Source organism: Macrobrachium nipponense, chromosome 17 (genome assembly GCF_015104395.2).
Source record: "Macrobrachium nipponense isolate FS-2020 chromosome 17, ASM1510439v2, whole genome shotgun sequence".
Classification (NCBI taxonomy): domain Eukaryota; kingdom Metazoa; phylum Arthropoda; class Malacostraca; order Decapoda; family Palaemonidae; genus Macrobrachium; species Macrobrachium nipponense.
The window spans coordinates 68,900,955-68,925,792 of NC_087210.1; the positions used below are offsets into that span (position 1 = coordinate 68,900,955).

Here is a 24,838-nt window from a genome sequence, read left to right on the forward strand (position 1 = left end):
GTGCATTTTTTCTATTTCTCATAATTTTACTGCGGATAAGATCATTATATTTTACACCTTTTAACAGAGAGCATGTTTTGAGTGCTTAATGTTTTTTATGTGTTTGGACGGTGATGTTTTATAGTAGTAATATGTCCTTGACTACATACACACATACACTGTGTACAGCATAGGGTTTTATTTCAATTTAAATCACACCTTCACTTAAGTTTCTCAAAAATTACATTAAACTTCAAAAAACAAACAATTTACGAAGTGGAAATACGTCAATCATCATTTCACCTAACCAAGCTTAGCCTAACTTCTTGGGTTGGCTTGAGCACAACCTGGTATTTACCAATCCTAACAGAGAGCATAGGCATCTGTACAGCTTAGGCTAGGTGGTGATTGAACTGATTGATCTTACTACTGATCCATTCAGGCTAGGCTAACATGTGACTATAATTCTAATTTGGCTGCCGCCATCAGCTGGTCACGTCTTGTCTTTATCCAAATATCACAGCAATCCTTAAAATTTCACAAAAGCTAACTACTAGTACACAGATCCTGATGTAACAACCAATCACAATAATCCTGGTCACGGAACCATTTTATTACGACTTGCATCGAATAAGTAGAGCATTTCAAATCATAGGAGATCATATAACCTAAAGTGAATTGAAATGTAGTATCTACCGAATCATAGCCCAAGTTCTGTACTACGACACCCAGATTACTTCACTCATTCTAAATGATATTCAAGATGTTACATTACGTTGAGTATATTAATGAGTATGTAAATTATATTAAATTGCTGTAAATGTGAAAGGCAGACTTGTTATCCCTAGCCAAAATTTTGAAGACCCTGCTTTAGCACTGTCTCGTTATTCTCATTCTAAGAAAATGAAAGTAAATTTCTTCTCATCATTAGATATGAATATTATTCAAAGGAGTTTCCCCAATTGAACTTTAAGATAGGAATACTTAAGTGGTTAAGACTCAGGGATCCTGATGACTTCTCAAAGATCGCAGGACAACGTTTTGTCCAGATGACCATAGCTTTCCATGTAATGTAGGTAATTATCATGTATTAAGTACCCTATAGTAGTAAGTATTGTTTTAGTTAGAAGTATTTTAATGACATTTGTTATATATTCTTTTCTTCAAACAGCAAAAACCGTTACTACTATTTTTACATGGAATGGGAGGAAGCAGTGATTTATGGCGACAACAGCTGTGGTATTTTGTTTGCTGTGGTTATGAGGTAAGGCCAGTTTAGTTTTATTTCCTTTTAAAAAGTAATTATTCAGAGAATGTGGTCATCTTTTACACACACACACACACACACACACAAGAGAGAGAGAGAAAAAAAAATATTAATTTTTACATCTTGACAGCTTCTTAACGCTTGAAACGACAATATGAATGTGTCAATAAATTGAAATTGGTAGATGAAATATACATGGCAGGATTTATTTCATCATTAGAAAAAGATTTTAAGCATGAACTTCATGAAATGATCAAATTTTTAAAAATAAAATCAGATGGAAAAATGAGAAACAACACAAACAGTAACAGTAATTAAACCATTGTACTCCCAGATAATAGATAACTTTTTAGTGGTTTGATTAAGTGCTATGTAAGTTTGAAAATTAAAATTATACAAAGGTTTTAACTTTATATGACCACTATAGAAAAAAATAATATTTAGGGTCTTCCTGGCTTATGATTCTTGTTCTATTATTATTTACATCATTTGGAGCACTATACTACTCTCTTTGGATTTTACTTGTTGTATTTATGTCTGTATCTTACATTGCGATTAAGTCTTCAAGAACATTCCTCAGGGAAATTTTAGTGGTATTATTGAGGAACTACTGAGCAGATTAATAATATCTCAGATGTTGTCCTTAAATTTATCTACAATTACTGAGGTCAATACATAGTGTTTTGTGGCTATAATCTATGAAAAAAAGGGATCATTTTTTGTGGAAGTGCAACCCCCCCCTTTTTTTTTTCTACATACCCTTTGATATCTAATTTCCTTCGTCAGGGGTTCTGACTTTGCTGAACAGTGGCGGATGTAGCAAACTTTCACGAGGATGCCACTTAGGCTTATCATATATACTATTATGTAATGTAATACACACACACAGTACATATACGTATAGTATCAATATTTTTGTACGTATGCACCCAAACATATGTATGTACGTATGTGTAAATATATATATATATGTTCATATACGAAACACACCTTCGGTCTTAACATTAGGATAAATACTCAGCGCCAGCTGGAAACCGGTAAAGTTTAAAATAATTGTGTACGCAAGGGACTTTTGGCATCTGTGCTTGGTTACGAGACATGTGGGGCCACCCACATACCCCTCATTAACTCGTGACCCCGTTAGTTATTTTCTTACCGCCTTTAAGTGAGGACGGGCTTTGCTCCGTCATTGTAAAGCCGTTTTAGTTTGCCCCTGTTGTTTTCAATTTGTTGTTCAGAATTCCCGGGTATGTGAACATGAAGCCTTCTCATGCTGCGAGACTTCCTGGATATCACAAGAAGCAGATAAACGCCCTGTTATTTTCTTCGACGGTTTCGACGTCAAAGTACTTATCGTGTAGTAAGTCGTAGGTGAAGAAACTCTTAAGGTACAGTTAATTCATTACCTGTGCTTGGGAATATCACATATTCATATGGATTGCCTGTAATCCAAAGCTTTGATGTATCTGGATGTGCTTTGGGAAGTAATTATGACGAATTGTGCTCCTTTCCATGCGGGGAGGCGTGCATCACCATCTTGTTTTCATTCCAGATACGTGGGTAGAGAGGATGCAGGTGTGTGGTCGGCGTTAGGCTTATCAGGAGAACCAATTCAAGAAGGACAGTTGGTTTGATGTATAACGTCGTGTTGCCACCCAGGATCCCACATGATGGATGTCCCTTTTATTCTGTAAAGAAGCAGATAGGGCAATAAGGCAGCCTTTAATATCAGGTTGCTATGACTACGAGAATAACACCGCCTTGCACTTCTGGTAGGGTGCTGGCTTCGCATTCGAGTTGCTCAGTGACGCCATAAACATGGCAACCGCCATGACGTCACTTCACAGCTGCAGCCTACACGAGGACATGCTTCCATTTTCATTTCGAGGTACAAGAGTACATTACAACTATGCTTTCGGATTGGAGGTTTTTAATGCACATTGTTTTTGAGAGAAATTACAAGCGTTAGGAGATATAAGTCACATAATGGAAAAGACACAAGTCTTTCCTCTGTATCCTTCACTTAGGCGTCAAGCTTAGGTGACTGGCTTTGATGCCAGTGCGTTCTCCTGCCAATCCTGGAAAGATAGGGACTTCGTAGCTGATCCTAGAGCCAAGAGGAGAAGTTAGGGTTGGACGACCATGACGCATGCAAATAGATACCTTCTCAAATCCTACTGACTATTCGGGATTGAGCCATTAGTGGCCATTAAAGATCAAAGGTGCCATTGCCATATGGTTGGAAGGCCATGACATATGCAAATAGATACCTTCTCAGATCCTACTGACAGTTCGAGATCAAGCCATCAGTGGCCATTAAAGATCAAAGATGTCGCGGCCGTATGGTCGGAAGCCATGACGCACCCGGACATTTGTCAGAGGGTAGGAGTGAGTTAACGTCTCTTGTGGCTGAACACAGTGCGTTAGAACTGGAGGGAAGAGAAAACCCAGAGTTTCTGGCTTCGTATGAGGAGGTGATTGATTTGATTAGTCAATTCAATAACCTTTCAGGGAGCACGGAGACACCTGCCAGCATGCTTTCCCCCGGGGATTGACATGGTGTTTGGTTTATAAAAGGATACGAAAGTGTATGAATTACCTCGCTCTAGTCATGTAGAGTCCATTTTACAACACGTAAAATGCAGGGATTGATGGAAGGATATGGATACCTCTTAGTAATCGTTTGCAGCCTGAATGGTGGGAAGTAGCATACTTTGGGTTGACTCCAGAAAACTTCAAACCTTTACAGGTAAGGAGAATTCCCATGTTTTGTATACTTATTGGTATAAGCGGGTTTCTTCCTATAAGAATATTGACCAAACGCTTCGACTCTTATACAAGTAGTTAAAGTTATTTGAAAGATTGGTTCCTTCGAAAGTACTGTAGAACCATTCTTCCTAATGAAATCGAATGGGAACTTAAGTCGAAAGAAAGAGGTGAATGTCTTTCTTTTGTCACTTAACCCACGAGCGGCGGCGCGTATGCTGCTAAAATGCGACGCCTATTTCACTAATTTTTTTTTTTTCTCTTCGGAAATTTCCTTATCAGATTATTTTCATAAGAATAGTAATGTTTTATATACCATTAGAATCGCCAGAAAATGGCAATTATACGGCAATAAAAAAATTTTTTTTTTTTTGCAAGGAGAACATATATATATTGTGAAATGTAAAGGGAATTTTTTTTTATCCTTTTTCATTTTCAACTTTCTGTCGACCAAACACTTATACAGGTCATGCTTTTTCATCATTTCATAAATGAACAAGAGCTAAATTTATCTTAGAAGTTGGAGAAAAAAATTCAGGCATATATAACTAGTAGCTCAACAGGTATTAGACATTTAACGAAAACCATCTCACACAGAGTTTCAAAAGAGAATCGTCCTCTTGCAACTAGTTGTTACAGCACTATCAACATTTCTATTACTAAGTGCCCTAATGAAAGTATATAGAACTTTTACTAACCTTATTTACATATATACACTATGTACATGTTTTCATCCTCTACTCATCTTCAGACTTCCGTTTCTTGGAGGCACACTAATTGGTCCTGTATGTCTTTCTGTAAAAACTAATTTCGTGCCGGAACTAATGTCTTCCGGCGGGTAGGCTCGTGTCCAGACGGATGCATGATCATAATCACCGATATCAGTATCACTATCACTTTCAACATCATATTCCTCACTTACGCTATCACTTTCAGAACCCTGACTTATGTCAAAATCATTGTCACTAAGTGACCAATCACTATCACTTCTTTCATTCGCCATTATTATGTAGTTATATCAATAAATCACATAAAAAAGTAAATTTCACGGCCGCCGTCATGCAAAGAAAAAAACCGCGGAAACTGACCAAAAGTTGCGCAAGCGTATTATCATCTCATTTAAAAGATTGAGGCATTGTGGCAATACTGTTTCTTATCTGTTGTTCTGAATGGTTTACTTACCCTTATGACATCATAAAACCCCGCCCTCCAACAAACCACCACCTGTTCTTGCCCGCGTGATTTGAAATTAAAGCATCGCTGAAATTGACGATCGCATTTTAGTAGCACATAAAGCGTCGATTTTAGCGACGTGCCGCCGTTCGTGGGTTAAGGTAGCCAAGCCTAAGTAGGGCACTTGTAACCTAAGATGCTATAGCCAGGATAATTGGGTCTTACCTTTTAGTCTAATAAGTGGTAATATTCGTAGCCTATTCCAGCCAGTTTGAGTCTACTGCTACTATCTTAGTTAATCTGAGTAGTAGTTCTTAACTTAGACTGTCCGAACTAACTGGTTTGGGTATGCATGTGCTGGCTTGGACCAACTAATGGTTGCGGTTTGGCTTTCGAACCTGCATTTACTATCTTAGATTAGTCTGAGTGGTACAATTCTTAGCTTAGCCGGGTCAGCTTAGCCTAACTCATAGGTTAGGTGGTTCTGACATACATGTCAACGTAGCCTAACAGTGGGTTGATGGCTTAACATGATTTGGTTGCTTGAACATGCCCATACTATCTTAGGTTGGGCGAATTAGTAAGGTTATAAGTATAGCCGAGCATAACCTAGTGCCTAGGCTACCCATTCGAAACACTTTTACCACCTCAGCCTAGAAGGTTGTGGTTGTAGCCTAGCATGGATAGCCCAAACTTTCTTGAACGGCTTTACCCTAACCTAATTCATTTAGTTTCTAGATTAAGCTAGTCTATACTAGCCTAGCCTAGCTAAGTGTACATCTCGGATGGACTTAACCTACCCTAAGTGATAGAGGATTTAGCCTAGCCTAATTGGAAGTGTTAACATAGCCTAACCTAACCAAACCAGGGTCCTAGCCTAATTTGAAGGGTTAACATAGCCTAACCTAACCAAGCCAGGGTCAACCTGGTCTTGCCAACTTAAAATAAGTTAGTCAATTCTTAATTGACTATATCTACATAGACTAGTCCAAGTGCGTGTCGGCTAGGTTAACCTGGAATCTGCAAATGGGTCTCTTCCATACTGGTCTAGTTTCTATATTGAAGTCATGAACCTAACATAGAGGGTTCGAGCTTCAGTTGGCTAGAGCAAGGCATTAGTACCTCATCATATCTGGAAGGGGAAAGTGGGGAGTTTCTCATTCTTCAAGAGTGAGGTAGGGTGAAGTGACGTTGGGTACAATTCTGGGCTAGGTTACTCGAGAATAGCAGCATGATGGTTTCTGGCATATAGGATTTCCCTTTGAAGGGTAGCATATTGAACATATGCCATCATATTGCAACAGGTCACTGCATAAGGTTTTTCCTGGTTGGGATCTTAGTTTTTACAAAAACACTGAGCTACCTAATAGTTCTCCTAGGGCTAAGGGCTGGCCTGAAGGATTGGATATTTTTTACGTGGCTAGGAACCGATTGGTCACCCAGCAACGGGACCTGCAGCTTATTGTGGGATCCGAACCGCACTATATCGATAAATTATTTTCTATCGCCAGAAATAAGGTCTCTGATTTCGCGTTGGCCGAGATGGGAGTAGGACCTCGGACCACCGGTTTGGCAGATGAGTGCACAAACCACTCGTCCAGAGAGGAACTCGTATAATGGAAAAACCATGTAATAGCTGTCTCAGGGGTTTCACCCTTCGAGGAGCCTGAGGATTCCATTTGCAATACTGGGAACAACCTGGAGGTTACGCAGACTCTAGGTTCTACCTGTTCCGCCACATCCTGGATGGAAGAATGGGTTCCAGTAATTAAAGAGGACCCAGGATGAGTGACTGATAAAGTTTATCGTAGCACAATCATCGCTACCAGGTTCGTGTGGGGAAGAGGCACCACCGAGAGGTAGAATTAATATCTCAAGGTCTGGAGGTTGACCAGTATCCCCTTTCAAACTAATAGTTCTCAGTTTTTCGGTGTAGAGTGTCACCTCGGACGTAACACGACTCCAAAGGTCGTTAGCTCACATATACAGAATGACTCTTTGGCCGTGACTGCCTGTATAGTGGACGTTTCTGTCCATTAAAGGCATTCGGTCAGTAGACAATGATCTGGTGGAGAGGTTGTCAGAACAGAGGGAAGAATCTCTGTAATTACTTGTTTACATGCATGGTGATATACATTGGACTGGTGATTGGGCATGTGAATATCGCTTCACACTGACTAATCTTCAGATGAATCAGGAGCAGCGAACTGGATGGGGCACATAAGAACTCCGATCTGAGAAGTGAAAACATACTCTGTATCAGAGTAGCCTTGACGGACTACCACCAGGCACATGCATCAGTCACGTTACAGGAAACTGACCGTGGATGGGGGGTCTTCCTCTGACCTTGGTAGAGTGGGAGTACTCAATAACCAGGGTTTTGACGTAGACTCAAAAGTAGTCTGGAACATCAGTTCCAATTGGCCCATGATGACAGATACATTTCTTAGTCAAGCTCAGTACGGTGTGAGTATGTGTGAGGGACCTTCAGCAGGGCCGGCTTTGACTTGTCAAAGTACTCTGTGGTTATAGAAAGAACTATGTCACCTAGAACATTAAGGTGGTAGGCGTAAAGGAACAGGCCAAACAGGCGATCGGTCAAGCCTACTCCTTGTTTGTCAAGTTGTACCAATGAGGTTATACAGAAGAGAAGGTCATCAGAGGAATATGGGCCTTCTGGCATTTAAGAACCTATCTGTTAAAATGATCGTGACGGTTGATCTGTGACTGTATCGAAACTTAAAATTGAGCAATTTTAAGGAGGTGTCTGTCTGTTCATTGAAATTTGAGAGTGGGTTCTTTGTTATGAAAACCACTTTCAATTTCCTGTATATATATATATATAAGGTTGCCCAGAGGTCCTTGGACTCAATTTCCTTGGGTCCTTTAGTGGCTGCTAAAACAAAAAGGTGTAACTCATCCAGTACCCCTGGGGGGGGGTCAGTTGGTTATCCTTGTCTAAGATGATGGTATGAATGTGAAATGGAGGAGTTAACTGGCCTCTTTCCTTTTCAAATTTCTGTCTCCTTCTTTAACGGGGCAGTAAGAAGAGAGTACCATCATAAGCTGGAACGGACAAGGTACAGGTGAGTGAAGTGGCCATACTGTTAGGGTTAGTATCAGTAAGATACCTATCAGTAGCAGGACATTCCTCTCTTTAGCAAGGGGGAGAGGAATGATAACAAACCTACATGAGTGGTTGAATTGGTTTGTTAGGGGAACAGATCTTAGCTTCCTTGGATGCAATGAACTATGACATTGTGTAAAAACCCAGAAGTCTGATTCTATGATATTCATATATGTCTTAGATTCGGAAATACTGGTCAGTTGTTTCGTAGAATTCTGGTATTCAGAAAACTGATCAAAGGTGGCAAACTCCCAGTTGGTTAATAGTACTTACTTCCCACCAAGAGTAAGTCTATCCTAATGTTTAGACCAAAGGTTTGTTTCGTATATGAACAAATGACAAATTTGTAACTAATTTGTAATTTTCATAACTTACAAACCTGAGGTCTTAACATACAAAGGTCCACCTCTAACCACCCCTCTATCAACTAACCTGGGTTGGAAGAATAACTAACGGGGTCACGAGTTAATGAGGGGTATGTGGGTGGCCCCACATGTCTCGTGACCAAGCACAGATGCCAATAGTCCCTTGCGTACACAATTGTTTTAAACTTTACCGGTTTCCAGCTGACGCTGAGTATTTATCCTAATGTTAAGACCTCAGGTTTGTAAGTTATGAAAAATACAAATTAGTTACAAATTTGTCATATTTAGTAGTAGCTGTTGTAATTGAAATAATCATTGGATAAACAAATTTTTTCTACTAATAATGATTTATTGAAAGAAAACAATGTTCTGTTATTCATTTCCATTTGGGGGGGCGGGTGGCAGGCACGTGACCAGGTGGCCCCCTTAAATCTGATATATCTTTGCAAAAATAATTGCTTCCGAAAATTTGTACAGTATAGCCTAAATAAAATGCTGTAATAGTTCTGTCTGCTGATGCATTCAAGATATTTAACCCTTAAACGCCGAAGCGGTAAAAAAAAAAAATGTCTCCCGTGTCCCGGAGACGTTTCAGAGTGAGCGCGGAAGCGGAAAAAATATTTTTTTCAAATATTCACAGCGCGCTTAGTTTTGAAGATTAAGAGTTCATTTTTGGCTCCTTTTTTTGTCATTGCCTGAAGTTTAGTATGCAACCATCAGAAATGAAAAAATTATCATTATCATATATAAATAATGGGATATATGATAGCGCAAAAACGAAATTTCATATATAATTGTATTCAAATCGCGCTGTGCGCAAAACGGTTAAAGGTAACAAGTTACTTTTTTTTCGTTGTAATGTACACTAAATTGCAATCATTTTGGTATATAACACATTGTAAAACAATAAAAGCAACACAGAGAAAATATTATCACAAAATAATGCATGAATTTGTAACGCGCGGACGTAAACAAATATTTTTTTCAAAAATTCACCATAAATCTAAATATTGTCCTAGAGACTTCCAATTTCTTTCAAAATGAAGAAAAATGATTGAATATTACTATACTGTAAGAATATTAGCTTACAAATGCAGTTTTTGACCATATCTGACGAGTTAAAGTTGACCGAAAGTCAAATTTTTTTTATATATATTTTTTTATATGCAATTATTTCGGAAATAAGAAAAGCTACAACTTTCAAATATTTTTTGTTTTATTCTACATGAAATTGCGCACATTTTCATATATAAAACTCTATGAAATGCCTAATATGAAACAGAGCAAATATTCCGAGAATGGGACTTACGCATTTCGGAGATTTGTGGCGGAGAATCCGCGCGCGGACGGAAGGAAAGTTTTTTTTTTAAATTCACCATAAATTTAAATATTGTGCTAGAGACTTTGAATCTGTTTCACGATGAAGATAAATGACTGAATGTTACTAGACTGTAAGAGTTTTATCTTACAATTGCGTTTTTCGACCATTTCGGTAGAGTCAAATTTGACCGAACGGGGTTTTTTTTCTATTTATCGTGATTTATATGCAAATATTTCGAAAATGAGAAAAGCTACAACCTTCAACTATTGTTTGTTCTATTACACATGAAATTGCGCACATTTTCATATATAAAACTTTATGTAACGGCTAATTTAAAATGGTGCAAACATTACCATAATCGCACGTATGATTTTTTCGGAAGAGTTACCGCGCGGACGTAAAGAAAATGTTATTTTTTTCATAAATTCACCATAAATCGAAATATTGTGCTAGAGACTTCCAATTTGTTGCAAAATGAAGGATGCTTGAATATTACTAGAATATAAGCGTTTTAGCTTACAATTGCGTTTTTCGACCATTTCGGTAGAGTCAAAATTGACCGAAGGTTGAAAATTTGTCACTTATCATTTTTTATATGAAAATATTTCAAAATTGATAAAAGCTACAACCATGGGTTGTTTTTAGTTGTATTGTGCATGAAATTGCACACATTTTCATATATAAAACTTTATGTAACGGCTAATTTAGAATGGTGCAAACATTACCACAATCGCATGTATGATTTTTTTCGGAAGAGTTACCGCGCGGACGTAAGGAAAAAGTTTTTTCATAAATTCACCATAAATCGAAATATTGTGCTAGAGACTTCCAATTAGTTGCAAAATTAAGTTAAATGATTGAATATTACTAAAATATAAAAGTTTTAGCTTACAATTGCGTTTTTCGACCATTTCGATAGAGTCAAAGTTGACCGAAGGTTGAAATTTTGGCACTTATCGTTATTTATATGAAAATATCTCAAAACTGATAAAAGCTACAATCATGAGTATTTTTTGTTGTATTTTACATAAAAATGCGCACATTTTCATATATAATACTTCATGTAACGGCTAATTTAAAATGGTAAAAAAATTATGTCAAAGTGACGAAATAATTTCCGAGATGTGTCACAGATACTTTTTAGTGCGGCAAGAAAGAAATTCGCGCTTGCGCGCCTGCGTAACGATTGTAAACAAAACAACACCTTGATCCGTGAACTCCCAGCATTCCCCAAGGCGCGTGATTCAGAGTTTTCGGCTGGTAGGCCTAAAAGTATTTTTCCGCGAATTTTTAAAAAAACTTTTGTATGTTGACGTAAAATACGTCCAGTCGGCACCCGAGAGACAAAAAATGTCGACGTAAAATACGTCCAGTCGGCGTTTAAGGGTTAACATTCAGAAAACTCATATAGTATTAAAGACTATGATCATCTTTATATTTCTCCTTTAACCCTTAAACGCCGACTGGACGTATTTTACGTCGACATTTTTTGTCTCTCGGGTGCCGACTGGACGTATTTTACGTCGACATACAAAAGTTTTTTTAAAAATTCGCGGAAAAATACTTTTAGGCCTACCAGCCGAAAACTCTTGAATCACGCGCCTTGGGGGATGCTGGGAGTTCACGGATCAAGGTGTTGTTTGTTTACAATCGTTACGCAGGCGCGCAAGCGCGAATTTCTTCTTTGCCTTTGCACTAAAAAAGTATCTGTGACACATCTCTGAAATTATTTCGTTACTTTGACATAATTTTTGTACCATTTTAAATTAGCCGTTACATAGAGTATTATATATGAAAATGTGCGCATTTGTATGTAGAATACAACAAAAAAATACTCATGATTGTAGCTTTTATCAGTTTTAAGATATTTTCATATAAATAACGATAAGTGCCAAAATTTCAACCTTCGGTCAACTTTGACTCTACCGAAATGGTCGAAAAAAACGCAATTGTAAGCTAAAACTCTTTATATTTTAGTAATATTCAATCATTATCTTAATTTTGCAACTAATTGGAAGTGTCTAGCACAATATTTTCGATTTATGGTGAATTTATGAAAAAACTTTTTCCTTACGTCCGCGCGGTAACTCTTCCGAAAATAATCATACATGCGATTGTGTAATGTTTGCACCATTTTAAATTAGCGTTACATAAAGTTTTATATATGAAAATGTGCGCAATTTCATGCACAATACAACTAAAAACAACCCATGGTTGTAGCTTTTATCAATTTTGAAATATTTTCATATAAAAATGATAAGTGACAAATTTTCAACCTTCGGTCAATTTGACTCTACCGAAATGGTCGAAAAACGCAATTGTAAGCTAAAACGCCTATATTCTAGTAATATTCAAGCATTTACCTTCATTTTGCAACAAATTGGAAGTCTCTAGCACAATAGTTCGATTATGGTGAATTTATGAAAAAAATAACATTTTCTTTACGTCCGCGCGGTAACTCTTCCGAAAAAATCATACGTGCGATTGTGGTAATGTTTGCACCATTTTAAATTAGCCGTTACATAACGTTTTATATATGAAAATGTGCGCAATTTCATGTATAATACAACAATAAATAGTTGAAGGTTGTAGCTATTCTCATTTTCGAAATATTTGCATATAAATCACGATAAATAGAAAAAAAAACCACGTTCGGTCAAATTTGACTCTACCGAAATGGTCGAAAAACGCAATTGTAAGATAAAACTCTTACAGTCTTAGTAATATTCAGTCATTTATCTTCATCGTGAAACAAATTCGAAGTCTCTAGCACAATATTTAAATTTATGGTGAATTTTTTTAAAAAACTTTCCTTCCCTCCGCGCGCGGATTCTCCGCCACAAATCTCCGAAATGCGTAAGTCCCATTCTCGGAATATTTGCTCCGTTTTCATATTAGGCATTTCATAGAGTTTTATATATGAAAATGTGCGCAATTTCATGTAGAATAAAACGAAAAATATTTGAGAGTTGTAGCTTTTCTTATTTCCGAAATAATTGCATATAAAAAAATATATATATAAAAAATTCGACATTCGGTCAACTTTAGCTCGTCAGATATGGCCGAAAACTGCATTTGTAAGCTAATATTCTTACAGTATAGTAATATTCAATCATTTGTCTTCATTCTGAAACATATTGGAAGTCTCTAGGACAATATTTAGATTTATGGTGAATTTTTGAAAAAAATATGTGTTTACGTAAGCGCGTTACGAATTCATGCATTATTTTGTGATAATATTTTCTCGTGTTGCTTTATCGTTTTACAATGTGTTATATATCAAAATGATCGCAATTTAGTGCACATTACAACGAAAAAAAAAGTAACTTGTTACCTTCAACCGTTTTGCGCACAGCGCGATTTGAATACAATTATATATGAAATTTCGTTTTTGCGCTATCATATATCGCATTATTTATATATGATATGATAACTTTTTTCATTTCTGATGGTTGCATACTAAACTTCAAGCAATGACAAAAAAAGGAGCCAAAAATGAACTCTTAATCTTGAAAACTAAGCGCGCTGTGATTTTTTGAAAAAATCTTTTTTCCGCTTACGCGCTCACTTCCAAACCCCTCCGGCATACGGGAGTCATTTTTTTATTTACTGCTCCGGCGTTTAAGGGTTAACATAAGGTATGAAACACTACACATTTAACATATTAACTGTGCTGTAATCCCCCCTCCTCTGGTACAGTATTTAATTGACATTTAATACATGTCATTGTACATTAATGCAGACCTTTCCTCTATGGGTTACTCTTTATATTATTTACATTCTATTAAGGGTTATTAAGTTTGTCAAAACTTGGTGTAAAAGCTTTTCCTTGGCTTGTTCAAACTTAAGAATGGTTGGTACAATCTAAAGATAAATTTGTTATTAATGGTACAAGTAACTAAAATATTTTATATGAGGGTACTTATTCAAGTGTCCATTATAGCAGAAAACTACAGTAATGGAGGGTGGTTTTGCTGGGTAATTGTATATCAGTGCAGTAGTTTAGATTTTCTTGCACAAAGCTCCTGTAAATGAAATATTTCTTGCTTATTTAACAGGTTGTTGCGCCAGACTTGCTAGGCCATGGGTTAAGCTCAGCTCCCAGGGATCCATCTCAGTACACCTTTTCACAAATGCTTGATCACATTACTCTTGTCTTTGATCTTTTTATACCTCAAGGACGAAAGTGTGTTGTGATTGGACATGGTTATGGGTAAGGAAACTCTTATAGGGCAACTTTAACAACTTAGAAATGCTCTTCAAGGTCAAATGCTTGAGAGATGATGAGTAATGTACATTACAGTAAATAGCTATTTAATTACCTAATTGAGTTTATGAATATTTAATTTAATTTCTTTTTACAGAAATGTTGATCAATGAAACTTTTGAATGATAGGTAGAGTGGAATTCCAGTTTCTTTCTCTGCCAATGTGTGAATCATTTTCAATATGCCATGGAAACATTTTTAAAGCTTGTAGGTAATTAGAACTATGGTAAGTTATCTTGTAAGGATAAAAAATTATGTATAAAGATAGTTTGAAGCTTATTTTTCCAAAAGGATTTTGATACATATAGTGTTGATTTTTGACAGGGCATCATTGGCTGCAGCACTAGCGAGAGGACGTCCATTATCTGTAAGGTTGGTGGTTTTGGTAAGCTGCGGTGGACCGACTCCACTTATCCCAAATCCTCCAGCCAAGTCCATTATGTATTCATACCTAGCTGCAATTCTGAGTCCATTTCTGTCATGTGGCTGTTGCAGGTGAGTGAAATAAGAGACATTTTAATGTTAAATTAGTCTCATCTTTCAGTTAATATTGTCATGCGGTAGGGTAGCTAGGATAATGGAAATGAATGGCTTGAATTTGGACCTAGGCACAGAGTGCAAATATGAAAAGAAAGTCCCATAGTGAAAATTAAATTACTACCAACAACTATTAGGAGTATGAGGTAAACTTGAAATGTCCAATAAAACACATATAATTCACTAAAGAGATCAGAAGAAATACACAGGAGCTAACAATAGAGCTTGGTGGCACTTGCAGTTACTGTAACAGGTAACAAAACACCACAATACTGCAGTTATACACTAACCCAACATGGTTAGATTTTTAAAGTCATAATTTGCCAAGAGGTCAGGATACTTGCAAGGGAATGGCACAAGGGAAAACTAGCACACTCTTCACACTGGGTTCCAGGCATGTGGACTGGATATGGCACTGGTAATGTCAACCAAGAAGAGACTCATGAACGGATCTGCAACGCAGGGATCATTGTAGCATACGAGGGGATGACGTGAAATTAAATGGGAAAACACTTAAGTAACACAATAATACATACTTCAGCAAGGGAACTCTACATATATCACCCATAACTCTATCACTGTAATACCGGGTAATGTTACGTTAATTGGTGTTCCACTAATTTACATTTGAAGATTTACCAGAGGTCACACAGCAGAAATCTTGAAGGGATATTGCAAAGTTAAGGGCTTGGAGAATAGTAGAATTGAAGCAGGATAGTGGAACCAAATTTACAGGTTAGTAAAACTCCGATTCTCCTTAACAGTCGGATGGATTTAGAAATAAAACGCTCAGAAGGAGGATAAGATAAAGATGAAGGCACTTTCCAGATAATCCACCAAGCATCTTTTGGTTTCTCATCAATCTGCCATACACACTTTAAAAAAAAAAAATAGGAATGTGAACATAAAAGAGGATAAATGCCTCATTGTACCCTCAGGCAAGGGAGCTCAAACCCAAGACCATGAAGGCCATGGTGCAATGGCTATGGCATAGTCCAAGGTTGGAGGATAAGGTTTGTATTTAGAAATCTTCTCTTAGAAGGGTTGCCTACCAAAGGCTAAAGAGTCCCTTCTACCCACTGGTTAGATTTCGGGGTGTCCTTGAAGAAGAGATCAACACTTATTTGTGGCAAATGTGTCGAGATTGGCACCATGTAGGGTTTAGCATTAGTGTCGTATATTGGGAAACAGGTAGAGGTTTGGCACGTATCAAGTGTTTGTTTCCACAATCTAGCAGCTTTGCATTCTCTCCCTGTATATTTTATCAAGTCATAATACTCTGCTTTCACTCTTACTCAATTTTCAACTATGTACTCTTATTATTTCTTTATATTCCTAACTTCTCAAACCTTGGTTTGAAGGGGAGCAACACTCCTTACACAACAGCAAATAAAAAAAAGAAAAAATTAAACATGAATAATAAAATAATTAAACCCAACACCCTCACTAGCAAACAAACTTGAAAATAGAACAAATCAACCACATTCAGCCTACATGTAGCCTACCACACTCATTTCAAAATCCCTTTTTCACTACACATTCATTTTCCAGAACTGTACCTTGACTTCTGTTCTATGGCCTCTCATGCACCGCCTCTTCTTCACTGGCCCCTACTCCAACTGCACTAGACTCACCCAGCCTTGGTTCGTCTGCTTCAACCCCACTAACACCTGACATGGCTTCTATCATCTCTTCTATACTCTTACTCAACTGCTATGCTTCGACTCAAGTTATCCAAAACTCCCCCACCCTCCCCCTTTACTAACTCTTTCTCACTCAGACTCACTCCCATCCTCACTTTTCCAACACTTCTCTCAAAGGAAACTTACACACACAGCACCTATCATCTTTCTCATGACTCGGTGTTGTTCCCAGTCTATCCAAATCTTATGTATCCTCGACATTCCTTGAACTCACCAAGTTCTTTACTCTCCTTTTCCTTCTCCTCCCATACAACTTCCTAATGGGATGTTCCATAATGTATTTTGGCAGTCCTCTCCATTTTCTCAACTGATTATAGTGTGCTCTTATCCTTCGTATTTCTCACGCATCTTACTCGCTGTTGATCTTCCCTTCTCAGCCACTTCCTTCAACACCTTATCACCTACTCTGAAACTCTCAAACCTTTCATTTGCCTGTCTCCACACATCCTGCTCTTCTTCATTCAAATCCAACTTTGCTCTCACATACCATTCACAATTCATTACATATTCACTTGGAGGCATACCAGTGCTTTTATGTACTGACCCATTATACATCACTACCACTCTTCCTAACAACAAATTCCACTCCTCTCTATCAGTCAACATTCATAACATCTCACTCAGAGTCCCTATACAATTTGTTCCGCCAACCCATTCGTACTCTGTATGTATGTAGTTGTTACCACATGCTCGATACCCCACTATGTGAACATTTGCTCAAAAGGTCTACCAACAAACTCCAGCCCTTTCTCACACAGCACTCTGATTGGCCTCCTTACACATGCAGGCAACAAGACCATACTTACAACTTGCAATGTTTTCATTCGACTTATTTATCACCGCTGCACAACTTACAAACTTAATCTTATGATCTACCTTAACAACCATGGCTACATTTCTTCTTCCAGTTACTGGCAAAGTTACACAATCAGTTGCCACTAACTCAAATGGTTCTTTTTCACTCAACTTCAAAACAGGTGGGCTAGCACACACACTGATATTTTCTCTTTTGACATTCTTTACACGTAACTGCCACGTCCGTACAAATTTTCCTAACATTTGCTCTTTCATACAATTTGTTCCCGGTTTTATTTCTCATCTTTTAGGATATTGTCTGAGCTGTAATTGTAATTTGACAAAATAAAAAAAATATTAGAAAGAATACTTATAACTTTGTAAAATTATCTTTTTTTTTTATGACTGTCTGAGGGAAAAGAGGCCCACAATGGAAGGGAAATATTCACTTTCACTTCCCGTGGAATGCACAGACATTTTTATAGAATTTTTTTCTTTTACCATGAGGATATATACTATATGTATTTCCTCTTTCCATTGATGAGTTTTTTTTTTTTTAGTTTTTCTTATAAATTGGCCATCCTTAAATTTAGCCCGGTCATGGGTGTTTGCATTAGCACAATGGTTCCCAATTACTTTTGTCATTACCCCAAGCTCGTTACCCCCATAACATATCTATTATTTTGTACATGATTAATGTGAAACAAACTCTTTTAGTTGGTTGAACCTTCCTTTATATTCAATTATTGAAATAAATATATCAAGAAATACTATTCCTTCTGTTGAAAAAAAAATGCATACATATAATAAGGTTGAAAATAAATGGAGAGAATATATAATTGAAATAATGTTCATCAGGGTGAAAAATGACAAATAAATTAATAAATACTTCTGCTGGAAATAAATAAAATAATTTCATGTAAATAATCACATCTTCAGTTGGAAATAAGTGGAAAAAAATATATATATGTACTTAAAAAAAAAATCTTCAGTAGTGTGAAAAATGACACCTTTGGTTTGAGATCATTTCAGTAATGCAAGAAGATAGTTTTGTAAGGGCACATCTGATGTCATTTTGTGGGTTCAGTCTATTTCTCTCTTTGCTTTGGATGGTCAAAAGAGCTGAAAAGGTACAAAGACTCGTAGCCAGTCTGTCTACTTTTGTCATATGTAATTTAAACAGTTTTTAGTACTTTTGAGAATTAACTTTCAACATTATTTGTTATTCATGTATAAACCTTTTCTTTCCCTATTATTAGTAGTGTATTTTGATTTTCTTTCCAGCCGTGATATTTTATATTCACCTAGAGGAAAACATTTTGCTGCAAGCACTTTGTCTGGACACTCAGTGACTCCAACTCCAAGATATGTTTTGGAATATGTTGCCAAAGGTCAGAACTGGCCAGAAGGAGATGTTGCTTTCCATCGACGTATTACAGTGCCAACCCTCTTACTTCATGGTATGAAAGATGATCGTGTTGGTCTTGTGGAAATGTGTGAAATGGAGAAGGTGAGTGTATGTGAATTATGTTTGGTTTTTGCACAAACCTCCATCTCATAACTATCCCTTTCCTGCGAAACAAAATTACCCCAGCCACTTGGTCCCTTTTTAAGAAAGAAAACCATGGTCAACTATTGATAGTGTATTTGCATAGATGAATCCCAGGGCCTCAGGCAGCCCCAATTGTTTTTTATTGCAGTGTCTTACTGAACAATTATTAGGCGACGTTATCTCCCACCACTCAAAGGAGGAACAGGTACAACAGACCAGGTGTAATCAATTCGTTCTATGCCGGCTCCTGGTTAACATTGGTGGTCAATGCAGACTTTTCTTCATTGCTGGGTATTATCGTCGATGGAGCAATTTGTAAGACTCGGAAGGTTACACATGGCAACCCTTTCCATTCTTCTTGAAGGTATCGTGGTGCAGAAAGTCTCAGCTGGACTTGACAATTCTCAACACAAAAGAGATCAAAGAAGACCTGGTGTGGTGGCTCTCGAAACCAAGACTTTTAGACAGTGTTTTACTTCACATCAACGTAAAGGAGTTGTTAGCAGCAATCCATATGGGTCTGCAGGCATTCGTTCACCAGGTCACAGGACAAGCGGTAGCAGTACATGCGGACAACACCACATTGTTGTCACTCGAAAACAAGGGGGAACACACACTTTCTCCCTTTACAAGAAAGCAAGGGACCTTCTTTAATGGGTGGAGAGGAATCAAGTGTCCCTGATTCTTAGGTTTGTTCAGAGAAGAGTGAATGTATTGGCAGATGAATTGAGTTAAGGTCGCCAGGTACTTCCGTCGAAATGGACTCTTGATGCCAGGGTTTTTCTAAACTTTTGGAAAATCTGGGGAAAACCAGCAATAGATCTCTTTGCCACTTCCAAGAACAAGCACCTTCCTCTCTTTTGCTCGCCAGTCACAGACCCTCACATGGTCCGTCAATGCAATGTTCCTGGATTGGTCGGGATTGGACACACATTCTTTTCCTCCATTCAGTCTGATAAGGCAAGTTCTGAACAAGGTCATGTTTCATCAGAACGTCTCTCTCACTCTCATAGCACCATTCTGGCCAAGAAAGGAATGGTTTCCAGATCTTCTCAGTCTTCTTGTCCACTTCCTGAGACTCCTACCATTCAAGAAGTCGCTACTCAGACAACCACATTTTGCACAGTTCCATCAAGGATTGTCCACTCTGGCCTTGACAGGCATTTTGAGGAGAGCTTCAGAAGCTATTGCTAAGTGCAGAAGAGCTTCTTCTAACAGACTTTACCAATCTAAATGGAGTCTTTAGAGGATAGTGTAAGCAAAACAAAAAGTCTCTTCTTCTGAGACCCCTATAAGGGATGCAGCAGACTTACTTCTACAGTAGTACCTCGAGATACGAAATTAATCCGTTCTGAGGCGCCCTTCGTATCATGAGGTTTTCGTATCTTGGACCACATTTTACATGTAAAATGGCTAATCCGTTCCAAGCCCTCCAAAAACACCCTAGTAAATTATATTTCCAGGCCTACAACACATGTTCTAGGGTTACGACGCCGATCCGACGGAAGAAATATGACTCCAAAAAGGCAAAATACTGTACATACTTGAGTAATATTCAACTGCATGTAATGTTCAACCCCATTTTTACTGCATATATTAGGACTTTAGCATATGTCCCTTAGCAATAAGCCTAGCCTATGTTAGCGGTTGCTACTGTAGCCTAGTCTATGGTTCTGACATCTAAACCTAAGAAGCTAAAAGCTTAGAATATGCCAATAAAATGTATAAATAATCAGTATGTACTCATTTCAAATAATTATTAATTAATCATTAACTATAATACACAAACAAACAAAAAAAAAACCTTCCTATTGATTTTTTACATTCAGCCAAGCAGTCACTTTTCCTAGGACACAGTAAGCCATAAATTTTCATTAGTATCTCTCTTCACTAATGAAACTACCAAACAGTATAATAACCATTCATTTCTATTCTTTATTCTATCTTTACCTAATGGAGATACCAAGTTACTGACAGCTATAATGAAACATATACGTAACGTAATATTAAAACAGAGGAAGAATTCTAAAAAATAATTATTTGTTGGCTTCATGATAGCAGTCTGATTTATTTTATATTTTATGATATCTAATTCACAATTTTTTTATTAAATGTATTGCATGTACTCATTTCAAATAATTATTAAGTAACCATTAACTATAATAAACAAACAAAAAAAAAGTTTCCAAACTTCTGTTTACATCCAGCACTTACGAGTATCGAACGATCGCCAAGCAATCACTTTTCCTAGTACACAGTAAGCCATAAATTTTCATTATCTCTCTTCAACTACTGAAACTACCAAACAGTGTAATAACCATTCATTTCTATTCATTATTCTATCTTTACCTAATGTTTTTTTTTATTAAATGTATTGCATGAATAAGTTTTTCAATTTACAGCATCCTTTTACCAATAGAATATTTAAAGCACAAGGGGTAGATGCTGACCAATAGGAGAGCAGGATCTTATGAGGTGACTAGCATCAGGAACCAATGGGAGAGCGGGAGGATGGTGGCGAGTTTACTCAGCTGGCGGCGCGGGAGTTTTAAAATTGTTCTCGGTGGTCCGGGGGAATCTCGGGACTTTACAGCAACAACCTTTTGTATCTTGAAAACTTTTCGTATGTAGAGCTGTAAAATTTTTTGTATTTGCTTTCATATCTCGAGTTTTTCGTAAGTTGAGCCTTTCGTATGTCGAGGTACCACTGTATTCTTAAGAGAATCTAGGCGCTTAGCTTCTTCGACAATTAGGGGTTACAGAGCGATGTTAGCGTCTGTTTAAACACAGGGGAGTGAAGCTTTCTAATGATAGTGACCTTTCAGACTTGATCAAGTCTTTCGAAACTTCCAAGTGGCCGAAGGATTCAGTAGCATGGATCCTTGATGTTGTGCTCAAAGGGCTTTTGGGTTTGTCTTCTAAGCCTATGCGGTCTTCTTTGATGAGGAACCTAACAAAGTACGCAGATGTTATTTTTGGTAACCTTTTGGTCAGCAAGATGTGTTAGTGAGCTCCATGGTATGAAGAAAAGAGTTGGCTTCTCACAAGGGGATGCAGTTTGCTCCTTGATGTTGAATTTTCTAGCCAATAATGAAAATCCATCAAGAATTTACTCAATATTCTCGGTCCAGAGGAAGAAGAAAGGCTCTTATGTCCAGTAAGAGCTCTTGTGTATTATCTGCACAGAACGAAGAAAATAAGAGGGCTGTCTTCTCGACTGTGGTATTACCATATGTAAGTTTTTAACAAATTAGTGAAGGTTCTGAAGTTAAATGCGATTCATCATACATTCAACCAGGATTCCCAAACTTGTGGCTTTTGTAAGAATTCATTAATATTTCTGATAATTACTTTTGCATGCAAAACACTCATAAACAACAAGTAATGACAAACAACCAAATCTAGAGACAGCAGGTTGGCCATGTTGGTTATCATATATATAGCATATGTTTATTGAGTTGCATTACAGTGTTAACTCGTTAAAAACTTGCTAATTTTTACTCTTGCTTCACACAATGGAAAAGAAGGTGTCAAGAAAGTATGCCATAAAATTTAAGCTGCAGGTCATAGCTGTAGGTTTAGAAACAAATATTGAGCAGGCTACAAAAGATCCCCACATGTTTACCCACTAAGTGGGCAATTTTAACAGTCAGTATTACCAACGCTGCAGGTAAAATCTAGTCAAATGAGTTACCTGTGTTTCCGTTGGCAACACTGCTGCAAATACCGGCCACAACAGGCCCATCTCCTCAATTGTTCATTGTTCGTGTGGAGAGCTGCATGTATTCCTGCTCCCAGCGAACTTTTGGTCTTTTAGCCCGACCCTCATAGTGTTTACCAAGGTCTTGATTAGGGTTTGATATCCTTGGCTTTCATTTATGATGTCTCCTCCGATTTTCCCCGATTTGGATCATATTTGATTGTTTTTGGAACTTCTCTGTTAACGTCGGGAGGAGGTGGTCGAGCCTCCTCAAGAAAATCTAACCGCAATCTCTGCTTCATGAGCCTCTCATCCAACAGCTGCTAGTTGAGATGTCTGTATGCTTCGTTCCTGTGCTACCTGCAACAAAGGATGAGTACCCTCAAAATGACAGACATTTTTTTGTTTTAGCTGTAGGGAAGTGCAATGTATGTCACAGACGTGTAGAGAATGTAAGGATTAGTTCATTAGATCACTTAGAGGACTACCTTAGTTGTTGGAATCTCTAGTCTCTAAGAGCAAATAGAAGATAGCAGCAAAATCGCGAGAGTTAAGAGCTAGAGTAGGAATGGTTCAGAATTGCAAGACAGAATGTGTAACTTGTTTGCTAATTTTATGACCAAGCTAATTGAAATAGAGATAGCTCCCCTGCCTGTTCCAGAACCAGCCCCACAGGGTGGTGGGGGTCATGGAGAATCACAAACCCAGAGGGTAGGATCTACCACCCCCCCCCCCCCCAGCAAAAAGCAGGCAGAGTTTAGCAGCAGATTCCCCCTTCCCCCTCAAGGTGTAAGTTCTAAGGTTAGTGAAAAGTTAGGCCAGGGACAGACGATTAGCTGTAATAGGTTAGGTAGTGTTTAGGAAGAGAAGAGGTTCCTTCGGGTTCGGACTCCCTTGCAGTGTCTAGTGTGAAAGTTTGTCTTTAGAGCCATCTTTGGTTTTATTTTCTGCTACGAGTTCTTTGCAGTAGAAGGTTTCTAGTCCGTGGTTGGTCGTTTGGATGTGGTTTTTGGTTGGTCTGGTTCTGAAGGGTTGGATAGCGCTCCGTCTTCAAAGGTTCCTTTTTCTTTCTACGGATAAATTGGTTCATCTTGCAGTAGTGGTAATCCTGGTGATCAGGTTGTCGATTTGGCCTTATTCATATACGGTATGGTAATTATTAATATCAGTTAAATCTCTAGGCAATGCCTATTGACTTATGATAATTCAGTACAGAAAAAAATTGAATAACATTAACAACAGTAGCCTAATATTGGCCAATCCTGGAGGTTCATTGCATTCTGACTTATGATTCAGTACCGGAGTAATTGAACACGAAATGAGAATGGGATCGTATGATATTCGGTACATAAATGTAATTGAACAAATACAAGAATCAGATTCAGTCTGACTTCAGCATTGTTGGGCTGTGTAGGCTTGCCTGCTGTGTAATCCAATATTGTATGTATCCTCATATTATCATATTGTAAATACTAATATAGCAGTCATATTTTGGTTCAGGATTCAGCTGATGGCTGAAGTAAGTTACCTCGCCTTATTTAACTCATTCTCAGCCAAGGTATATATAGGAAGGTAGCGTTATTCCCATAGCGGTTCCTGGCCCTGAGTGGCTAGCTCTGTCTGGCGTAACTAAGCTCCTCCCCACCTTTACCATGCTTTCTTCTTGTAGTAGTCAAGTGAGAAGGCGGTCTTTTAACTCTGTTGGCATTTTAACATAGCTAATAATGGTATCTTGTGCCATATAAATGAGAAATCATAAAGAACTAGTATATTTCATTGCTTTCCAAGAATATTCTCTCAGGTGATGGAATTCGGTAGTATGAAGTCTTCATCCACTGAGCAGACGAATGTCAGGTTCAGTAATTCCAATAGATGCTTTATGTCAATTACAGCTACAATATAATTACCAGTTGTATTATCAAATTACAAATTACGACTGAAATTTAATATTAAATATAGATTAAAGATTTACAGTAAATTACCTTGAAAATATGTAATTGATTACATTTCAATTGAATTACTATTACAAGCTTGCTGTTAACACAGCCCTACTGGAAAGGGGGGACGTGGCCTAGACAGTCAGAGATGCCAACTAGTCAATTTCCTTCACTCCAGATGTAACCATCTTACTGAGTCTCAGCAAATGTTCTTGTTCTTAGTTACCATAAATGAATATCTGGATACTTTACTTACATGGAACGAAGTCGTCATTGGGTAGTGAAGGTATGCGCAGTTGAGCGAGACTAGCTCAGGGCTATGTCATAGTCTAGTTGGTATATGATTCGC

General features: G+C 37.7%; 1 protein-coding gene across 1 annotated transcript in view; it reads left to right on the top strand.

Annotated features, from left to right (window-relative positions):
* Nucleotides 1-976: 976 nt before the first annotated feature.
* The window catches only part of LOC135196295 (protein ABHD8-like), a 39,845-nt gene continuing 15,983 nt past the window's right edge, over nt 977-24,838 (top strand). Inside the window, exons 1-4 of the mRNA XM_064223002.1 lie at nt 977-1,243; nt 14,057-14,211; nt 14,590-14,760; nt 18,585-18,810. Coding sequence (XP_064079072.1) covers nt 1,181-1,243; nt 14,057-14,211; nt 14,590-14,760; nt 18,585-18,810 — 615 coding nt within the window. The 5' untranslated portion in view covers nt 977-1,180. The remainder of the gene's footprint in view (nt 1,244-14,056; nt 14,212-14,589; nt 14,761-18,584; nt 18,811-24,838) is intronic.